The sequence below is a fragment of the Medicago sativa genome, chromosome 8, assembly GCF_051527215.1.
Source record: "Medicago sativa cultivar Bolivia chromosome 8, Bolivia_mono, whole genome shotgun sequence".
NCBI lineage: Eukaryota > Viridiplantae > Streptophyta > Magnoliopsida > Fabales > Fabaceae > Medicago > Medicago sativa.
The window spans coordinates 6,048,954-6,071,052 of record NC_140756.1 but is presented as its reverse complement, the minus strand read 5'-3'; the positions used below and the strand labels follow the sequence as shown (position 1 = coordinate 6,071,052).

The 22,099-nt window shown below is 30.5% G+C and overlaps 2 protein-coding genes and 1 long non-coding RNA gene across 8 annotated transcripts; 2 read left to right on the top strand and 1 right to left on the bottom strand.

Moving 5' to 3' along the window:
• Positions 1-1,299: 1,299 nt before the first annotated feature.
• Positions 1,300-6,678, top strand: LOC146896434 (transcription factor bHLH18-like). Of its 2 annotated transcripts, none has more exons than XM_085732822.1 (4): positions 1,300-1,712; positions 1,828-2,337; positions 4,538-4,924; positions 6,281-6,678. In XM_085732822.1, exons 1-4 carry the CDS (start codon positions 1,677-1,679, stop codon positions 6,374-6,376), a joined length of 1,029 nt encoding a protein of 342 aa, XP_085588948.1. In that variant the 5' UTR covers positions 1,300-1,676; the 3' UTR covers positions 6,377-6,678. The 2 variants fall into 2 exon arrangements, with proteins under 2 accessions (XP_085588948.1, XP_085588950.1); XM_085732824.1 differs by having other exon boundaries at positions 1,436-1,712; positions 6,268-6,678.
• Positions 6,679-7,848: 1,170 nt separating this feature from the next.
• Positions 7,849-15,196, bottom strand: LOC146896433 (uncharacterized). Of its 5 annotated transcripts, none has more exons than XR_015022854.1 (8): positions 14,579-15,196; positions 14,432-14,470; positions 14,123-14,184; positions 13,983-14,048; positions 13,708-13,766; positions 11,591-11,665; positions 9,572-10,293; positions 7,849-8,023 (listed from the first exon to the last, which is right to left on the bottom strand). It is a non-coding gene; the product is annotated as an uncharacterized LOC146896433 (long non-coding RNA). The 5 variants fall into 5 exon arrangements; XR_015022856.1 differs by having other exon boundaries at positions 11,619-11,665; XR_015022852.1 differs by having other exon boundaries at positions 11,591-11,651.
• A 973-nt stretch (positions 15,197-16,169) lies between these two features.
• On the top strand, positions 16,170-21,592 carry LOC146896432 (uncharacterized). The gene is made up of 2 exons (XM_085732821.1): positions 16,170-18,795; positions 20,687-21,592. Exon 1 carries the CDS (start codon positions 18,082-18,084, stop codon positions 18,733-18,735), a length of 654 nt encoding a protein of 217 aa, XP_085588947.1. The 5' UTR covers positions 16,170-18,081; the 3' UTR covers positions 18,736-18,795; positions 20,687-21,592.
• Positions 21,593-22,099: the final 507 nt, after the last annotated feature.

Genomic DNA, 22,099 nt, shown 5'->3' with positions numbered 1-22,099 from the left:
ACAAATAGAATTTGATAGTTAAATAATAGGTGTAAAAAAAATCTTTTATCCGTCTCAAGATAATTGATCTATTTGTAAAGAAAATTATACTTTCAATATTTAAGGTAATATTAATTACATTTTTTTAATTGTATCACCTAATTAATACTATATATTGCTCTCAATTTAACATATTTTATTCTGTATTTATAGTAGTGTTAAATACATCAATACTCGATAAAGATAATTTAATAAAAATATAATTATCTCTTTATTCAAAAAACTATCATCACTCTTTTATTTATATATTTTAAAAAACTATTGAAACAATCAAAAAAATCATTGTTGTGTGAGGAGAGAAATAGAGCGTTGTCCATATAGTTTGTGAAAGTTTCTATTTTGCAAAATTGTTTTTGGAAGTATTACTTCGATTAACATGCTGAAGTTTCAGGTCTATTTATGATCGGATGGTTGGTTAACTATATTGTTTATATAAGTTTTTTAAGAGATCATGTTTATACAAGTTGGAATTTAAATTTTATGCATTTTTTTATAATTCTCGAGTTTAATTTATTTATAAAAAAGGAATATTTTTTATTTTTTATTTGAAAAGTAAATTAAAATTTATTTACTTACTTATCAATGAGTGCCACTCAATTGGTTTTGTTAATTGAACCTGTCAAAAGGATTTTTTTTTTTTTTAAGGAATAGGATCTTTGTTTAATTCTTGTAGAACACATTTTTACGGAAAATCGAATTAGACATTGACTGAAATTGAGCATAACATAGATTGGTTTCATAACAAATCCTAAAAATCTAGACGTCCAGGAATATTCCAGGGACACAATATCAGCTAAAATTTCTTTAATGGAATGGTAGAACTAGTTAACTAAAGTTAGGATTTGATTTTCTATAGTAATATGACATTGTATTCATGCAGTTTCAATCGTTTGATCTTAATCATACAATTCATATTATGAGTTTACCGATCATAAATCGCATGAAGACATTTTTAGGGAAAATCGAATTAAACATTAACTGAAATTGAGCATAACATAGATTGGTTTAGTAACGAACCCTAAAAATCTAAATGTTCATGGATATTATAGGGATACAATATGAGCTAAAATCCTTAACTAATTTCAGTGAATTTCTTTGAAGAAATGTTAAAACTAGTTAATTAAAGTTAGTATTGAATTTTCTATAATAATAATAATAATAATAATATGACATTGTACTCATGCAATTTCAGTCGTCTGATCTTAATCATACAATTCATATTATGAGTTTACATGACATAAATCTAAACATTTAAAATATAGACAATCATATCAGATCAAAATTGAATGGTTCATATCAACACCAATATAAATGCACAACTGCACATAATTTATTTCCTCAAAGTCATAGTCTCCCACCTATGCTTAAAGCATACTGAAGTGAGCCCCATATATTTAAATTATTGAAATCGTACATGTTTCCAAAGTAGACAAAATATATTGATTTGTTTGGGTTTGAATCCAAATGTACATGTTTGGAGTATTCTCCATCTAACGGTAGAAATTAAAAGTTCCCCATTTGAGTGTATGTTTCCTGTCCGGAATTCTTAGATGATTGGTCTAGTTAAAGCTAGAAGCCATCTTTGAATTGGGCAGGCACAGAACCTCCTAGCTAGAGTTCTCTAAATTTTTCTTTGGATGGAAAATTTATGGGAAAATTGGATTTCTTCTTTGGTAATGAGACACACATTAGTTTGATTATTTTATACAATCTTATTTTATTGTATGAATATGATATGATATAATGATTAATTTGTACATATAATATGCTTACTTTTCCATGTTATAGGAAATGGTTGGTGACAAATCTCCCTCTTTGGATGAAGACAAGTTTCAACAAGAGAATATGCAACAATCATGTTTCTCTTTTGAGGGTGATAATTCTCAATCTTCAACCATACAATATTTTAACAATATTTTAGATAATGTTTGTGTCACCCCCACAATTCAAGAGAACATTCTCAAGAATAGCAATAGTTCCAACTCCCTCATTTCTCAAGAACATAATTGTGCTACTAATTCACAAAAATTAGCACCTTCTCAATACATTTTGTCTTTTGAAAACTCAAGTGTGAAACCTTCCCCTAATAGTGTCACATGTTCTTCTATTATGGTCCAAAAAACAACCTTGAACAACAATATTTTGAGTGAATTACCAAAGACAATTAAGAAAAGAACCAAGAATCTAAGAAGAAACTCTTCAGAGATACAAGATCACATTATGGCTGAGAGAAAAAGGAGACAAGTTCTTAGTGAGAGGTTCATAGCATTGTCTGCCACCATACCCGGATTGAAGAAGGTTAGTTAATTTCTTATGTTAAACCCTCAATATCATTGATATATAAATCATAGATTCATCATTTTTTTTTTTAAGAGAAATCGTAGATTCATCATAATCAAGCCACATGTGTTCAATAATTTATTTCTTATATAACTTTTCAAGTTATTTCAATATCTATTCTAATATCTTCTCCCTTTCAATTAGTTTTATGAACCTTTTTTTTTTTTTTTTTCTGTGTACAATGGTACGTAGCAAGGAGGTGCCAACTATGACTTTATGATCGAGTGGTTTGTATGAAGTCTTGCTTACTACCCATTATTTGGTAAAAAAAAAAAAAATTATAAAACTAATCAAGAAGAAAATACTAGAATAGATATTGGAATGAGCTTGGAAAATTATATAAGAAATAAATTTGTGCTTAATTATATGAAATTACGTAGTAATTTACAACATAAAATGGTTCTCATAAACATCAAATTTCTGAGATTATTAATTCTATGATTTAAAGTTGAATGTTATAGCATTCAATGCAGCAAGCTAGTCATGACTCACGACAGAGACGTTTAACCGAATCATATCATTTTGAAACCTTGATTAAGGAATGTGGTGATAAAAATTAATTGATCATGTAAATTGATAAAGTAGTTCGTTTTTTTTTTTTAAACTAGATCAAATGTAATAATATACCGTTAACAACCAATAAAGAAATCGTATCGTGTGAGAGAATAGGTGTAAACAAAGGTGAGTTAGAGTAATGTGATTTATTTTATTTTTTATTCGAATTGTTAAGTGATTTATATTACTCCCTCCGTTTCAAAATGAGTGTCGCTTTCAGTTTCCAATGCAATAATAACTTTTTCTTTTCAATTGTACCCTTCAATTAATACTCTGCACACTACTTCCAAAATATTACTTTTAAAACTAACCAATAGTTAATAATGATAATTTGGTAAAATAATTATTCTCTTTCTTTTAATCATTGCATTTCTTAATATGTGTGTAAACACCTAAAACGACACTCATTTTGAAACGGAGGGAGTAGAATATATTCATATGAAAGAAAGTAAGTTAGGCAAAAACATTTTAGACTTTATTGATGCAAAAGCGCTCTAAATTCTACATTCACTTTAGAATCAATTATACTTGTATTTAGAACCACGACGCATTTTTAGTTGAAGTTATGTCAAATAACTTTTGAGTTTCGATAACTTTTTACATAAACAAGAGTTTCCAAACATACATTTTAAAAGCAAAATTAAGTCTACTTAAAAATATTTGAATATGTCTAAATCAATTTCATACATTTAAAATTAATCTTCCTTGTTTCAAAAGTGAAACCAATCAATCATTCACAATGTCATTGATGCACACATACTGTGTTAAGAACCACTTTTTTTTTTTTTCTTCAAAAAGGAAAGCACAAAACCTACCCTATTACAAGGGAACTGAGGTCTGGTGTTAAAAAAAAGTTATACAAAAGAACCTCAATTTTAACAAAGCGTCAATTTCATGCACATACACACATCCACCACATCACATGTTTCTGAAAGGTTTTCAAAAAAAACATATTCTGAAAAGGTCGAAGAATGTACTTTCTTCCCTCTTCACCATCATGCCAAACTGCTAATTGTCATGCTCCTCTCCTTTTCATTTCAGCACTTTATCAAACATGTAAAATCTTCCACATACTACCATGACATCAATTATTCATTGTTTGTTTGTTTTTTATTATATGATTGTCAGAATCACGGTAAACCGTTGTAATTTTGACAAAAATTATACTTTAAAGTTTCACAAACTCATATCATTTTGTTTATTTTAATCCAAAGCACCCATATACTTGATCCAACCACTTGAACAAAATTTGTATAACCTATATCTTAGTTAGACATGGTCCATCCCTTAATATTACTAGCCAATTTTATTATTTTTTATAAACTATATTACTTACTTGTTTTTAAAGATAAAAAGAAAAATAAAAAAATTGACACATTTATATAAAAAAAAATATTATGTATAATAATAATTATACTACCAACTTTAATAAAAAATAAATATTGTGTACAGTTGAATATATTTACGTATCTTTTATCTCTTTTTGCTTTTCTTTTCTATCAATCATAGTATGCCTTTACCTTGTGTTCTTTATATAACTTTATAATAACTTTGAAATTCAAGTATATATAATTCAAATATATATTTTCTCATTTACATATAGACTGATAAGGCCTACATACTTCAAGAAGCTATCAATTATGTGAAACAACTTCAAGAAAGGGTAAATGAGCTAGAGAATCATAACAAAAGGAAAAGAGATTCAGTAATATTCATCAAGAAATCCCAAGCTTCCACAATAGAGGAGAAAAGTACATCATGTGAAGAGAATTCTGATAATGATGACCATAGATATTATTCCAAGAGGGAACTACCTAGGGTTGAAGCAAGGGTCATAGACAAGGAAATTCTCATTGGAATCCATTGTGAGAAACAAAAGGATGTTCTGGTCAGATTAATGGCTTTGCTTCAAAATCTTCATCTATCTCTTGCTAGTAGCAGTGTCTTGCCTTTTGGAACATCCACTCTAAAAGTTACAATCATTGCTCAGGTAATAATTACTCCCTCCGTCCCGGAATAACTGACCCATTTTCTAAAAAAAAGTGTCCCAAAATAACTGACTCATTTCAATTTTCAATACAACTTTAATCATTCCCAATACAATATAACACTAAATAATACTACTTTTATCATTATCAATACAATATATTCCACTTTCCCTTTTATTTATACATTTTTCTTAATATGTGTGAAAAACAAAATTGTGTCAATTAAATTGGGACGGAGGTAGTAAACAATATATAAACATTTCATTTTCCAATATAATTGGAGGTCCACATTTTATTGAAACAATTTCTTGCATTGTATTAACACTTTTTAACTAAAATTTGAAGTAATATTAAAATAATTTTTTGGTTCTAGTATTCAAATTATTTTAATACAAGTTTACATGTGTTTTAAACATAAACTTTAAGGGAAATGTTGTATTATGCAAGACAAAAATGACAAATAATGCGATTGAGTGTGACAAGAGAGAGGGAAAACAAGATAGGAGAAAAGCTGAAAAGGGGAAAAGTGAAAGAAAATTATTAGAAAAAGAGAGCTTCCATGGTCATCTTGAAATAATTTGAATCGTCCTTTCTTCTTTTTTTGATGATTTTATTTTTAAGGATTCTTTTTTTATGAATGAAAATTCCAAAGAGTAATATTTGAATAATCAAAAACAACCTTTAGGACACATCCGTATAAAGATACATTTAGTTATTTAAAGTAAATTTTAGTTTGACTATGAGAGAAAAAAGAATTATTATTAAATTGGTAACAGTACATACAAATATGGTTTACAACTTTTAAATTGCAAAATAACTTTTCTGTTAAAAAATGACCTTTTTTTTTCTCTTCGTTTCCTCATAATGGTCCTTAAACTCTTGCAAGTACTGTGTTCACGTAACAATTGTTCCTTTTTTATGAAACTCGTACATACATGCATATAGTATAGAATTAAGAGAAATTTAATATGGACCACGTTCATTATAAGTGGTCTAGCATAAATTAATATTTAAAAAAAATATTTAAAACTCTAGATAGTAGATGTTCATGATCATTGTCCTTTATACAATTGAAATAATAACTTAAATGATATCGATTTATTGTTAAAAGAAAAAAAAAAGTGTAACTTGTATTGAACCGACATCAATTGATGGTTTTAATCAAAATATAAGAAGGATCCAAAGTTCTTTAATTTTGAATAATATTGTCCATCGTCATTAAAATATCTAGTAATTTTAAGTATTGATTCATGGTGGACCACAGACCACTTATAAAGATGATCCCCTACGATGATTTGTACCAAAAATAAGTATATAGTCCTTTGAAATTCTAAATATGCTTTAGCTATATCATGCAGATGGATGATGAATATTGCATGAGCGTGAATGATCTAGTTAATGGCCTGCGGCAAAATCTCATGGAATCACGTGACAATAATGATAATATTTCTTAGAGGGCCAAATAAAACCTCCAATTCTTGTTTATGTCGGTTTTGAAGTTTGTGGAAATTTTGTTTGGTTTCTTTCAATAATTCAATGTATAAAGCTATGTATGATGGGTATTTGTTTGTTTGTAATGAAAGGGAGAGTTCTATTAAATCTAAATACAAAAAAGAGGCAGATGAAGGTGAGATTTGGTGTGATTAATGTATGATAAGATTTGGTGAGCTCAACATGTAATGATTATTTTATGATGTGCTGGTTGGGTGGAAGAACATATATGTCATATAGATTCCTCTTTTGGATTTTTCGTTTATCACTTGGCAAACTGTCATACATTTTTATCAGTTTGTTTATTCAGCAGTTGGATTGCGTGCTTCTTGTTCTTTTATGCAGTTTAATTGGATGTGTTGTGTGTGGGTTATCTCGAATGAAAGAAACAGTCGGGTCTTCAAAAATAAGGAGAGCACCATCCATCAGTTGGTAGAGAAAGTCAAATTACATTCTTTCTGTGGATGAAGGCTACTAATATTTCCACTCGGCCTAATTTTCATATGTGGTGTTCGAACCCTTTTGTTTGTTTGGGCATTGGTTAGCCTGTATTTGTGTTCTCATTTTTTGGACTCTATACTGTGCACTCGGTACGTTTGAGGATTCTTGAACACACCTTGTGCTTGAGTATCCTTTTGTGTTTCTAATATATTCCATTTTTGTTTGTTAAAAAAAAAAAGGTATTTACAATGTTAATTAATTAAGGATAATTGTGGAGGAAGTATAGAGAATGTGAATGGAAATGGGGAAGATATAGAAATGGGGAAGATATACACGAAATTGAAAGAGGTGCACAATAATGTTGATGGGGAATGAAAGATGAGTAGGAAATTAAAATTACCTTTTCTTTTAAAATGGATATTATTTGATTATTTTAAAATACATATTAATTATTTAATTCTTTTTCGTCTTATTTTTTTTTTCAAATACATGAGTGTATCCAAACTAGTATTTCCACCCGTGCAACGCACGGGCTAACAAAGATTTCTTGTGCGTTAACAAATTATGGACTTGAATCGTATACTTTTTTTTTTGTACAAAAAAATCGTATACTTATAGCCCCATGTTTAGGGAATATAAAATTTTAAACTACCATAAAATACTTATAGCCCCTATGTATAAGAATATTGATTTGTTTGAGGTTAGCATTGAAAAATAGAGAGTGTTTGTATATTATTAAGAGAGTGAAAGACTGAAAATACATTGTCCAGAGAAAGATTTTGTAAGTCTCCCGTGCGGTGTTTTACATTTTTTTGTTTATTTATCCAGGGCCATGAATTTATATCCATTTTGCATCTTTTCAATATTTAGTTAACTTAGTCATATAATTGAAGAAGAGACTTATAAATTTACATGAAGCACAAAATCAATTATACAATTATGAATAAGAACAACAAATATTTGGTTTAAAAATTGAAATTAATAATTACTCATAATCTATACATAAACTTGTTGTAACTATATTACTGGACTAATACCGTGTTTTTAAGAACACATCAAAGTAACTTAGTTGCAAACTCATGTAACTCATCTTGCTTTAAACCATAAAATTTCCCACTTGATGATTTGGTGATTTGGTAAGTCCTCTTCAATTCAACAACTTTGTGCACCTGCAGAGTAATAAGAACACAACAAATTAACTTATCCGTAATAAAAGGTGAATAGAACATTTGTAAAATCCAATTTCAATTATAAACATCAAACAAATGAGTAAAAAATAAAAATGATAATTTAGCATCCATGAGAAACTCAGATCACATTTTTCTTTGACCTCAGAACTTGATTATGAGTTAAGCACATTTAAAACAAATGCCATTTAAGATGCGATTTTTTGCTTAAAGACAAAATTACAAACACTTAACTATATGCCATTTCTTGTAAGATCTAAAACAAAATAAAAGAATATGAAACACATACCATTTTAGGTTTAGTAAATGCAGACATGTGTCTATCAAATGCAGTTAACACATACTAATTGTCGAGGAAAATAATTTTTAGATTTAGTAATCTCAAAAAGGTTCTAATAAGAATTTACTCAGATCAATAGATATAGATATGGAATGAGGCAGTTAATGAATAAAATTTATCAAAATGGTAAAATGAATAAACTTAATATATGGTTAGATACTTTCAAAATGAGTATAGCTTTAGTTGTTTCACAGTTGCTAGTAGTACCCTGAGCTTGATAAGTAAGTTTCAAACTCATGGATTTAAACTTCGATAAATAAAGAAAACTTTAGTCATGAAAGTCAACTTTAGATAACAATTGATGAAGAAGTTGAATAAAACTGATAAGCATCTCATCTAGAATCTAATTTACATAATTGGAAGAAAACTGTTTACTCCTAATCTATGAATTGATTTACAAATTAAAAACGGGCAGCTTCCATATTCTTTTTTATAAATTTCAGTAGCACAGCATAAAACAATCATTTAAAATACTAACTTAAATAATAGGAGTTAACAATTCCAAAGTATGAGCCTTCATTACTTTATTTGAGTAGTGATGGTGGTTTAAAATACTAACTTAAATAATAGCATCAAAATAAAAGGTTAATTTAAAATATAAATCAATTATCAGTTTTCATTTTTGAAAAGACCAAAACGAATATATTATAGCTAGTAGACACTGTATAAAACATAATTGTCCAATATAAATAGTAATGAAGTATAAATAATGCTGCTATGAATATTGAAAAAAAGAGAGTACAAAATAGGATAAAACATTGATAACAAAAGATCAACTGCAATATACATCTAATGAAGAGTAGGCATTCATAATCAAATGGTCTTTTGAATTGAAATTAAAGTAAGCTAATTTAGTATATGTTATAATGTTATTATAAATTAAGATGGGACTTATCACTTGCCATAGTTCTTCTTTAAATCAATTGATCCCTTATTCAATATGACTCCCTCAATTAAAGTGGCTGTCAAATTTGAAAACTATTGTGGTCATGTGGCACTTTTCACCCAGTGCCTATGACTCAAGTAAATTAGGTGTAGTTTTTGAAATAAAATGACAGCTATTCATGTCATTTGGACAATGGTAGCTTTTGAGATTGTATCATGGAACATATAAATCTAATTCAAATAGAAAGGGACAAAATGTAGTCCCAAGAAATTCAGCCATCACAATGAAAAGATATAAAATATACCTTTAACATTTTCTTAATGAAAAGACCACATGCATTTTTATTCGCTGTTGCTTTTAACATGCCTCCATCTTATAGTGATTGAGGCAAAGGTCTATAAACCTGCAGGAAAGATTTCAAAATTGAATTAAAATAATGTTTCAAAGCACAAAAGAAAATGATAATATATATTCCAATCTCATACAACAACCTAAAATCATTAGCCATGTCAAGAGTATTGCTAACAAAAATGGTGGAGTATGCTAATTTCCTACTGTCAACAAAATTAATAGCTAACAAAACTTTTAACATGGTAAGCAATGACATATATGTAGCCATAATTCATGTGCAAAATGGCATATAGAGTAGGATGCTAATCAAAGCAAATTAAAGTAGAGATACACATATATCATTGCACTAAAAAATAGAGCAGTAAAATCATGTAATTGCAAAAAAAATCAGTTTGCCTTATTGTGCACTAATTTTCAGTTTACAATAAACAAAGGGATTAACAATCCACATGTATTAAAGAGTAGGGGAATAAACAACACAGTGTTATGTGAATTCAATATCAAGATTAAAGGAAGTTAATCAATCTTTTAATAGACAAAATACTCAAAAATCTATTCATGTGTTACTTTTCTTTTTTCTTTTTTCGAGGGAATGTGTTACTTATCTTGTCTTGGGTAACATCCATCAAAACATCTTGTCCATTCCAACTGATTTCAGAAAAGGAACTTGATCACCTACAAACAACACATGAATCATTTCAATGTAAAATAAATCAAGGAAAAAATACAACTATAATTTGAACTTCAACTTTATGCAAATATTTTAAATTTTGGCTAAATCCCAATCTCAAGGAAATGGTAAAAGATTCTAAACTCAGTGGATCAACTTCATGCAAATCACATGAGTTAGGCATATAAATACTCATGAGTTTCATATGAATAAGGACATGGGATGTGAGATAGTTAACTTTGTTAGGCCTATAAATACTCATGAGTTTCATATGACAACTTCACATAACCAAATTCATATTTGATGATCTTAATGAGTCAGTTACACATACATGTTAGGTCAGAACATGGGATGTAAATTGTTAATTTTTCTAGGCTTATACCTTCTCATCAGTTTCATATGACAATTTCACATACTCATCAGTTTCAAATAGGTTTTAATAAGTCAGTTTCACAGTTGCTAGTAGTCCCATGAGTTTGATAAGTCATCTTTAAATTCATAAGGAATTAAACTTTGATAGATATAGGAAACATTAGACATGACAATCAACTTTAGTTAACAATTTATTAATACAAACTATAATTCAAAAGTATATTTCAATCCCTTTTAGAAAAGATTTGGTTACTAACTAAACTTCATAATATGAATGAGAAGGAAATAAAAAGTAGAAAAGAGTATTTCACAAAAGCACTACACCACACACTCCATTGGAGGCTTGTAAACTAATGTAGAATAACAAACAATCAACACCAAAATTTAATTGGTATAGTTATATTAAATGGGAAGCAAAATTCAGATTAAGCTAGCAAACATGTGTCAATGAGTAAATTGAAATGATCATGAACGCATCAATGAGTGAAACCTCCGACAATTACTTTGTTTTTGTGGTTATTTAAGTGTGAAGTTAGAGTGACTTCATAGAAGCTTTTTCTGTAATGTGAAGTGAGACTGAAATGATTGATGTGTTCAAAAGATGATTATAAGAATAATCTGACCAACAAATTTAGGGTCATTAATAAGGAAACAAACTGATATAGTTTTGCTTCTAGGATATTCCAAAAACAGACCAAAGTAAGGAGAAATTCTCTAGTTAATTAGAATTTGTGAATAACATATGTATCTCTATAAGAAGATAGCAAACCACTATTGAAATCAGTCGCATGACAGGAATATAACAAAACAAAAGAAGAAAATATATGTAAGCAAACTTCAATTGCAAATATATTTAGTCAAATACAATTTTAATTCAAATTGAAATAAGATAAACATAAAAGTATTTCAACAGTATGATAGAACTTGAACCATTAAAGTAGTTTCCATGTAGAATAACACTTGATCTTGTTCTGATTTGATGTCTTTGCATCTGCAGATTTTCCACTAATGATTAACATATGTAAGGAAAGATGATTAAACAATTAGAAAGTCAAAAACTAAAGTGACGTTAAAAATAGAAGCTCATTAAATAATATTCTGACAATAACATTTTTACAATCTTTTATTAAATAATTAAATAACAATTCTTATAATGTTATTAAAGAAACAAATATTCCAAATTTACTGCATTTAAAATCAACAAAATCATCATAATGAACAATAAATGTGATGATAAACAGATTCTGGTTAATTGTTATAACATGCTATATTTTCAGTCCAACCCAATACTCTGCCAGTTGTAGTATAGCAATCTATGAATCAGAATTTAACAACACTTGTTTTCATATAAAACTGAATCCAAATATTTAAAATATCTAAAACAAAACTGAAGCCAAATCAATCCAAAACTACTAACACAACTGATGTAAGATTTTTTCCTACACGTCATATAACTATGTACACGTGAGTATATATAGGATCGTTTCCACAGGGAGTTACGTTTAATCATAAGCATTTACACAATCGTTCACATTAAGGGTTTGGATATAATTTGTTTGTTTGTAACACTATATCCATATTTGACACTAAAGTAAAAACGAGAGGGGATCGAACTGTTTCGCTTGCGGTATAAGATAACGAGCAAGCATAACAGCATCAATCTCTCGATCGATTAACAGACTCTAGCTTTATAACAAATATTATTACAATCATTTCTACAATATCCTTCGTGTCCAAAGCGACATCGTTGTTTCCAAGTTAGCGTTTAAACATTCGTGTCCAAATTCCTTAAACGATAACAAAGTCGATCAGATGACTTAATCGACCGTGTCCAGCCTGATTAAGTATCCGAAAGCATTAAAAGCTTGATTAAAAGTAATTATCAAAGGTTTACAAACTTGTCAAGAGTGATATAACATAAGATAGATTGTTATTCTAGTTCTAGATTCAAGGGTTTGTGTCCAAATCATCTTGAATCTCTTTGAAAGCATTAAAAGCAAGAATAACAACAATATTGAATCATTAAGCTAGAACCTTATATATTAAAAGATCAAAAGATTACATAATAGCTTGATAGTTACCTCAATACTACAAAGAAGGTGATAGTTACATATAGACATGTAAACTAATGCAAGGAAGGAAGGAAAGATGAAGATTTCATGCCAAGATCCTTGATGTCTCAATGAATCTAGGGTTGAATCTACTCCTTAATCACTTGCTTTGTGTTTCTCTCTATGAAATAGCTCTAACCTCTCTCTAGAAATGTATAAAATGTTTTAATGGAATAGTGAATAGTCCTAGAGAGAGGGAAAACTTGTATTTAAATGGGCTGAAAACGTGTAATCTCGCTTAGGCGAGATTCATCTCGCTTAAGCGAGAAGCCTAAATATCTAACAATGGCCAATGAAGTCTTGCCACGTAGCCCTGCTCCTTGATGAAGTTGCATCTCGCGTAAGCGAGTGATACCTCGCGCAAGCGAAGTTGCTTGAAACTTAAACCGCCTTAGAATCCTGCTTGAGCGACATGGAAGCGAGATAGAAAGCGAGATGCTCATCTGTTCCCTGGAGAAATCTCGCGTAAGCGATATGGTCTCGCGTAAGCGATATGGTCTCGCGTAAGCGAGATTCTAAAATTCACAAGCGACCCTGGAAGCGAGATGCAAGCGAAGGTTGAGCTTCTCCCTGGAGGAATCTCGCTTAAGCGAGATGACCTCGCGTAAGCGAGATTTGCTTGGTTCACACAACTTGAGTTTTGGTCCTTGCTTGTCATTTCCTGCATAAATTGGGTAGAATTAGGCATATAAAGCATAAATGGTATAATTATAACAATTGGTTGCTTTTCCGTAGATAACTTGCATAACAAGTCACTAAAAATGCCTCTTTTAACACATGAAATATATTACTTTTGAGCACTTATCAACAACACTCATTTGTACAAACTTAAACAAATCTAATTTTTATCCACCTTTTAATGTATGAAAATGAAAATGAAAATAGAAAATCATACATCATAGAAATTCAAGCCATGATTAAAAAGCAGGATTATACCTTCTGTTTGATTGCCTCTCCAATATCATTTATCTGAACTCTCATTTGATGCATAAAACCTATCAACAAACAAAATCAGAGATTAAAAATTGAATAAAACATATCATTCTTATATTTAGTTAGTCAAAATTGCATGTCTTTAAGTTTAGAAATCATTGAAGTTTTAATGACAATAACATTTTTACAATCTTTTATTAAATAATTAAATAACAATTCTTATAATGTTATTAAAGAAACAAATATTCAAATTCAACAACTTAATATAACATTTATACCTCATGCTGTACAAAATGTGTAAGAGCTTGAGTTGGTGAATCAATGAATTCTCTTATGTTGTATAACTGTTAGGTGCCATAAAATTAATAAGATCTATGTGCAAATGTCCAATAAGTTACTAATAAGATAAAAATTATACCAGAGTTGTATTTTTTTATAAGAATCTCTGTTAACTCATCATATGCTCACCTCAAAGGCCACCTGATTTGGAGAGGGAAAAAAAACGATGTTAACAACAAAAAAATCTAATTGAACAAAAACAATATATTGGAGGTCTAAATGAAAACAACATATCCAAATTTTAAACTCTCCAAAAAACAAACCATATAAATGATTTGAGGGATGAATGATACTTAAATAACAATAAATGAAAACAAATTTCATCCCAAAATGGCTATTTTCGGATCTGAGAAAAAAATGGGTTAGAGGTTTGAAATTCAAATATCACCTTGGTTAATCTGCTTCCTCGATTTGTTCTTGAAAGAACCTGCACGAAAAATGAATGAACTCATAAAACATCAGAGACTAAATGCGAAAAAGAAGAGAAATTTGGATTAGATAAATCTGGATTAGGGTTTTGAAATTAAAATTTTACCTTCTGATCGTAATTCCGGAACGGCGGAAACGAATTCCGGTGTGGTGGTCGCCGGTAAAGTTTCTTCAAAAGTAAAGTTGATAGATATATAAATGAATGAGTGAGTTTTAAAGAGGATGAGGAGAGGAAGATTATGGTGGTTTTATTTTTGTGTGAGGCGGACGGAGTTGATCGGAAATGAAGAAAGAAGGTAGAGGAAAAAGGGTTTGATGGAGGGAGGGTGAGAGAAACGTGAATGAGGGTGAGAGAAACGTGGATGAGGAAGAAAGAGAGAGTTATGTTATGTTTGTGTGTGAGATAGAAAGTGAGGAAAAAAAAAGGAAAGAAGTTTAGAGTGAATGAGAGAGAAATGATATAGAAAGTGATGTTTGTTGGGATAAGAGAAAAAGTAGGAGGGAAAGAATGATTTGAAAATTTTTTAAATTTGAATTTTGAATTGAAGAGGGAAAATGTGTGACAATAATATTATATTGTTTGTATTGTGTGAATACTTAAAATGGCAAATCCAAAATTATTTTTTAATGATGATGTGACATTCAGGGGGTTGAGAGCTCGCCACATTGGATTGAGTTTGAAAATTTTCCTATTTGTGTCTCCATGCTTGTATATTATTAAGATTAAGATATTGTGCTCTTTTTCAAATACGTGAGTGTATCCAAATATTGTGCTCAAATTATATTGACAGACTACTCATATAAATGAAGAAGAATAAATCTTCAAAATCATAGACAAGGAAATTCTCATTGGAATCCATTGTGAGAAACAAAAGGATATTGTGGTCAGATTAATGGCCTTGCTTCAAAATTTTCATCTTTCTCTTGCTAGTAGAAGCGTATTGCCTTTTGGAAGTTCCACTCTAAAAGTTACAATCATTGCTCAGGTAATAAAAAAGAGAAATGATATTTTGACAACCACTTTTTGACAACTTTTGGACAATAAGAAGTGAGAAAAACAAGGTTGTCAACAAAGTTATCATCAAATGGATGTCAAAATATCATTACTCAATAAAAAAACAATGTACATCAACATTATTGAAGTTATTTGAAGTTTTTTTACACATTGCTCAGGTAATAAAAAAACAATGTACATCAAACATGTTTACTTACGCACCCTCTCTATTTGAGACCACTTTTACCGTAATGTGAGGGTGCATATGTAAGGTTGTTTGTAGTTTGTTAGAAGTCCTATATTGTTCAGACTCCTAGGTTGTTGAGTGCATAAATATGTTTGGACACATTCACCCACCATAGCTTTAATTTAATTATTGAAATAAACCAACAAAAAAAATCAAAGGGAGGTATCATATTTGGTGTGATTAATGTGTGATAAGATTTGGTGAACTCAACATATAATGGTTATTTTACGATGTTTTGGTTGGGGTGGAGCATATATATGTTATGATATTCCACCTTAATCCAAAAGTGTGAGACGATAAAACCATTATATATAATTAACTTCATCACTATTCATTGTAATTTGTACACTTGTATTTTGAACATAAATAGTTTGCTATGTATTGTGAAAGCTTACAAACTATTATTTTGTATCATAAAATGTATATACCACAACCGATCTTTTAAAATAATTGATAAATGTCATAAAAGTGTTAAATTCATGTTATATTTTAAAGCACTTTTTGTTACTTGTTCTGCAAGTTATTGTAGGAAAAGCCGAGAAATAAGCGTTAAATGCCTTATTACGCTTTATATATCTTACTCTATCCTTTTGTGCAGGAATTAGCCTCAAGACACTGAGCAAAGACCAAAAATCATGAAAAAGTGCAAATTAGCAAAAGCTTGTTTTGAAGAATTCGCTATTAGCGTGTTCCACGCTATTAGCGTAATTGGTCCAGAGAGGTACGCCATTAGCGTACCTGGAGCGAAGCAGAATCTGGGTTTGAAGAAATACGCTATTAGCGTAAATTACGCTAGTAGCGTAAATGCTCCAGAGGACTACGCTATTAGCGTACCAAGGGTGAAGAACAGGGCCAAGGACCAACGTGGCACACTCCAATTGGCCAGAGCTTAGGCCGACCTACCACGCTAATAGCGTATTTTACGCTATTAGCGTAGGTGTAAAAACTCAGCCCTTTAAAATAAAAGTTTACCTCTCTTTTAGATATTTACTATTCCATTAGATATTATGTTAGATATTATTTAGATATTATGTTAGATATTATGTTAGATATTATTTTAGATATTTACTATTCCATTAGATATTATGTTAGATATTATTTAGATATTATGTTAGATATTATTTTAGATATTTACTATTCCATTAGATATTATTTAGATATTATGTTAGATATTTTGGGCTTGATATATTATATATACTAGTAGTTCATTAGGAGAAATGAGATAGTAACTTAGTTAGTTTTTCATAAGTTTTTCTCTAGCTTTTCACTTGTAATATCTAAGAGAGAAATAAGGCTAGATCATATAGAGTGAGAGTGATTTTGGAAGTTGGATTCTTATTCCTTTGTTGAGACATCACAAGTGTAATGGATCCTTCCTTTTCAATCCATCCTTGCAAGGCTTCCATGATGATGTGTAGCTAAATACCCTTTGTTGGGATGTGAGGTACTTGATACTTGCTAACATGTAATCTTTTGATCTAAGCTTATATATGGTTCTAGCATATTTTATATCCAATATTGTTGTTATTCTTGTTCTTAATACTTTCAATGAGATTCAAGATGATTTGGACACAAACTCTTGAATCTAGAGCTAGAATATCAATCTATCTTAGGTTGTCTTACTTGACACCTTTGTTAAATCTTGGATAATCACCATCAATCAAGAACTCAATGCTTTCGGACATTTAGTCAGGCTGGACACGGTCGATTAAGTTATCCGATCGTCTTTGTGATCGTTTAAATGATTTGGTTACGAACGTTTAAAAGATAGGTTATAAAAATACATATCGTTTTATGACACGATCGATTATGTTATCTTTTAAATGATATTGACACAATTGTTTAAACGATACCTTAGAACTAATAATATCACTTTGGACACGAAGGATATTGTAGAAATGATTGTGATAATGTTGGTTATGAAGCTAGAATTCGTATTGATCATTAGGTTATGTGTGACGCTTGGTTAAGAAACTCTACTCCTAACAAGTTTAAATCCTTATTAATCTCCTCTTTTACTATTGCAATATAGTTAGTTTAGTTAGAATTAAACCAAACTTTGCACCCTTTTTACTTAGAATGATATTTGATGTTAAACTATCCGTGATGTCACACTAATCCCTGTGGAGACGATACAAATACTTATCTTGTTTTTGATGCAAAATTACTACATCAAAATGGCGCCGTTGCCGGGGATTGGTGGTTAGATATCATAGATAGAACGATTGATTTATCATTTTAAGCATTTGTACATAATTCGTAAATATTTTTTTTTACTTAATAGTTGTTACCACTAACCCCTCTTTGATAAACAAAGAAAAGTTTCTTGTTAGTTGTTTCCGTTTCAGATTATCACCTAGACAAAATCATGGCTGATCATGGTTATAACAACTTCTATACTCCACCCAAGTATGAATCCTATCAACAATATCAACAATGTTCTTATGAAGATGAGAGATATTCGGTGATAGAAAATACTTTGAACATCTTCATGCAACAATCCATGATAAACATGCAAGATACCAGCCAAAGATTGAAGAATTTATCACTTCAACTTGAGTTGATTCAAGCACAAATCATGGATAACCAAGCCAACAATCAATCCATTCTTGGAGAACAAGAAAATAATCCAAATATGTTTGAGAGAGTCGGAGAGATTGTTGAAGAAGTTGTTGTTCAAAATGAGGAAGTTACAACATTAGAAGAATGTGGTGCACCACACAAAGACGAACTTCCTCAAGAAAGGTCAAATATTGAAGTGGCCAACACTGTTGATAATGGAGAAGTGATGGAGGTGGTAGAGGAACGGTTACTTAGCAAGGAAGAAACATTTGAACAAAAGGGGAAGAAATTGAGCAAGGCTGAAATTTACCGGGTCATTGATGAAATTTGCGTCTTGTTCAAACCAAAGTTCAGGAGGTCATGGACTCCACATCAGCTGTACCTAAAGTTCATGGAATTCCTCCCAAAGCGTAGGGTTTCAAAGGATGATGTGTTGTCCGTCTCATTTTGGCCACCCTAACGAAAAAGGCGTCGAGCTAACGACGTTAAACAAGCGCTTGTTGGGAGGCAACCCAATTTTGTGAGTTTATTTACTGTTTTAAATGCATAATAAGTCTAGGAGTCAGGTGCATGCATCACAACAGCAAAAACAGAAGTTAAACAGAGAGCAGAATCCTGAACTGACACAACTCGCAATGGCGAGTAAAATCAGCTCGCAACTGCGAGCATATGGTCATAACTCGCAACTGCGAGTAGATCAGCTCGCAATTGCGAGCAAGCATGGTTTGGTTTTTTGTTTTCTTTCTTGATACCTTTCAACACTAGTTTGCTTCTGTTGTTTGTTTCATTTTGGCACATGGACTCATATTTTGTTTTATTAGTACTATGTTTTATGTTGAATAATGTGTTAGCATTTTTTGTTGATTAAGTACTTCATTTTATTTTGAAAATCATGGAAGCTTCATTTGTATCACTCTTGCTTCATTCTCAAATCTCAGATGATTGGTAATGATACATAATTATGGTAAAAGCGCAAAGCCAAGGTACAAGTTTCCAGTTTTTCTAGGTTTTTACTCGAATATGGAACGAGTACTTTGTGCAAATTTCATTTCATTTAGTTCTTCGCAATAATATGTTTGTTTGTGAACCACTTAGTACTAGCTAAAAGTGAGGAAACCTTAAATGTTTGTACATATGCAAGGAGACCGGTATTCATTGTTTAACTCGGTTGTTTTATGTTAAATCCAATAATTGTTTTAAATTGTGTGAAGGCATGGAAGTGATCAAGGCATATTTTTGTTTATGAGTGAAACTTACTTGACCACAAATAGCCTACCTTGTGAGAAGAGTGAGTATTTGCTAACCCACTTGAGCCAAATGAATCGGAGTCCTCAATTATGAACTGTCAATTCATAAGCACAATGCTTGATGAATTTGCCCTTGAAGTTTTAAAAATCCAGTTCATTCTTGACACACTTTAGGATTCTGATATGTTTTTAATGGTTGAACCCTAAAATTTCATTGTTTAATTGTCCCTTTTGCCTTAGAGTAGAGGAACATTCAAATAGGGTATTTGTTGATTCAAGTTGGGGAGAGAAGGTAGATGTAAATCTTATGTCAAGTATAATGGTGTAATTTTATCTTTGATCAAGACAACATGTTGCTGTAAATACAAAAAGAAAAGAAAAACAATGTGTACATGAAAAGAAAAAGAAAAAGAGAAAAAGAAAGAAAAATCCAAAAAGAAAATAAGTTGTCAAGATCAAAGTGTATCTCATGTGAACACCAAGGGTTTGTAATGATTGGTAGAGAAGATTGTGAATTTTTATGGTTGATACAAGGAATGTTCCTAGTTGTTAGGCTTTTTGATTTCAATTGCCCCACATATGACATTTCTTTTGTAGCCAAGCCAAGTTATAACCCTCAAAGACCTTTTGATCCATGTTTTTATGCCTTTTGAAATGATATTTGGATGGGCACATAACTTGATTGGAATGTTAACTTGATTGCCGGATGTGTGTTCATAACCCTCATTTATATATGTTTTCAATTGTTTATCTACTTTCAAAGAAGTGTGTTAGGTGTGGTTCGTGAATATATGTATTATTGTTTTGAAATATTTGGCATGAACTTTGTACATAGGACTCATCTCATATTAGTAGTAGAATTCTAAATTAGTTGGAAACTTAGCCTTGCACACGCATTCATTTTGAATCATTCATCTGAGAAAGTTTTCAAAGCCTTTTGTACTTGTGTCTTGTCATTAACTTGTTTGATTTTCAATCCTTTGTTTGAGGACAAACAAAGAGTTAAGTTGGGGAGAGTGATAAATGTCATAAAAGTGTTAAATTCATGTTATATTTTAAAGCACTTTTTGTTACTTGTTCTGCAAGTTATTGTAGGAAAAGCCGAGAAATAAGCGTTAAATGCCTTATTACGCTTTATATATCTTACTCTATCCTTTTGTGCAGGAATTAGCCTCAAGACACTGAGCAAAGACCAAAAATCATGAAAAAGTGCAAATTAGCAAAAGCTGGTTTTGAAGAATTCGCTATTAGCGTGTTCCACGCTATTAGCGTAATTGGTCCAGAGAGGTACGCCATTAGCGTACCTGGAGCGAAGCAGAATCTGGGTTTGAAGAAATACGCTATTAGCGTAAATTACGCTAGTAGCGTAAATGCTCCAGAGGACTACGCTATTAGCGTACCAAGGGTGAAGAACAGGGCCAAGGACCAACGTGGCACACTCCAATTGGCCAGAGCTTAGGCCGACCTACCACGCTAATAGCGTATTTTACGCTATTAGCGTAGGTGTAAAAACTCAGCCCTTTAAAATAAAAGTTTACCTCTCTTTTAGATATTTACTATTCCATTAGATATTATGTTAGATATTATTTAGATATTATGTTAGATATTATTTTAGATATTTACTATTCCATTAGATATTATGTTAGATATTATTTAGATATTATGTTAGATATTATTTTAGATATTTACTATTCCATTAGATATTATTTAGATATTATGTTAGATATTTTGGGCTTGATATATTATATATACTAGTAGTTCATTAGGAGAAATGAGATAGTAACTTAGTTAGTTTTTCATAAGTTTTTCTCTAGCTTTTCACTTGTAATATCTAAGAGAGAAATAAGGCTAGATCATATAGAGTGAGAGTGATTTTGGAAGTTGGATTCTTATTCCTTTGTTGAGACATCACAAGTGTAATGGATCCTTCCTTTTCAATCCATCCTTGCAAGGCTTCCATGATGATGTGTAGCTAAATACCCTTTGTTGGGATGTGAGGTACTTGATACTTGCTAACATGTAATCTTTTGATCTAAGCTTATATATGGTTCTAGCATATTTTATATCCAATATTGTTGTTATTCTTGTTCTTAATACTTTCAATGAGATTCAAGATGATTTGAACACAAACTCTTGAATCTAGAGCTAGAATATCAATCTATCTTAGGTTGTCTTACTTGACACCTTTGTTAAATCTTGGATAATCACCATCAATCAAGAACTCAATGCTTTCGGACATTTAGTCAGGCTGGACACGGTCGATTAAGTTATCCGATCGTCTTTGTGATCGTTTAAATGATTTGGTTACGAACGTTTAAAAGATAGGTTATAAAAATACATATCGTTTTATGACACGATCGATTATGTTATCTTTTAAATGATATTGACACAATTGTTTAAACGATACCTTAGAACTAATAATATCACTTTGGACACGAAGGATATTGTAGAAATGATTGTGATAATGTTGGTTATGAAGCTAGAATTCGTATTGATCATTAGGTTATGTGTGACGCTTGGTTAAGAAACTCTACTCCTAACAAGTTTAAATCCTTATTAATCTCCTATTTTACTATT

Coding starts and splice junctions, on each gene's coding strand:
- LOC146896434 (XM_085732822.1), top strand. CDS start 1,677: ATGGAAAATTTATGGGAAAATTGGATTTCTTCTTTG. Junction 1,713..1,827: donor AAAATTGGATTTCTTCTTTG/GTAATGAGACAC, acceptor TCCATGTTATAG/GAAATGGTTGGTGACAAATC. Junction 4,925..6,280: donor AAGTTACAATCATTGCTCAG/GTAATAATTACT, acceptor TATATCATGCAG/ATGGATGATGAATATTGCAT.
- LOC146896432 (XM_085732821.1), top strand. CDS start 18,082: ATGGCTGATCATGGTTATAACAACTTCTATACTCCACCCAAGTATGAA.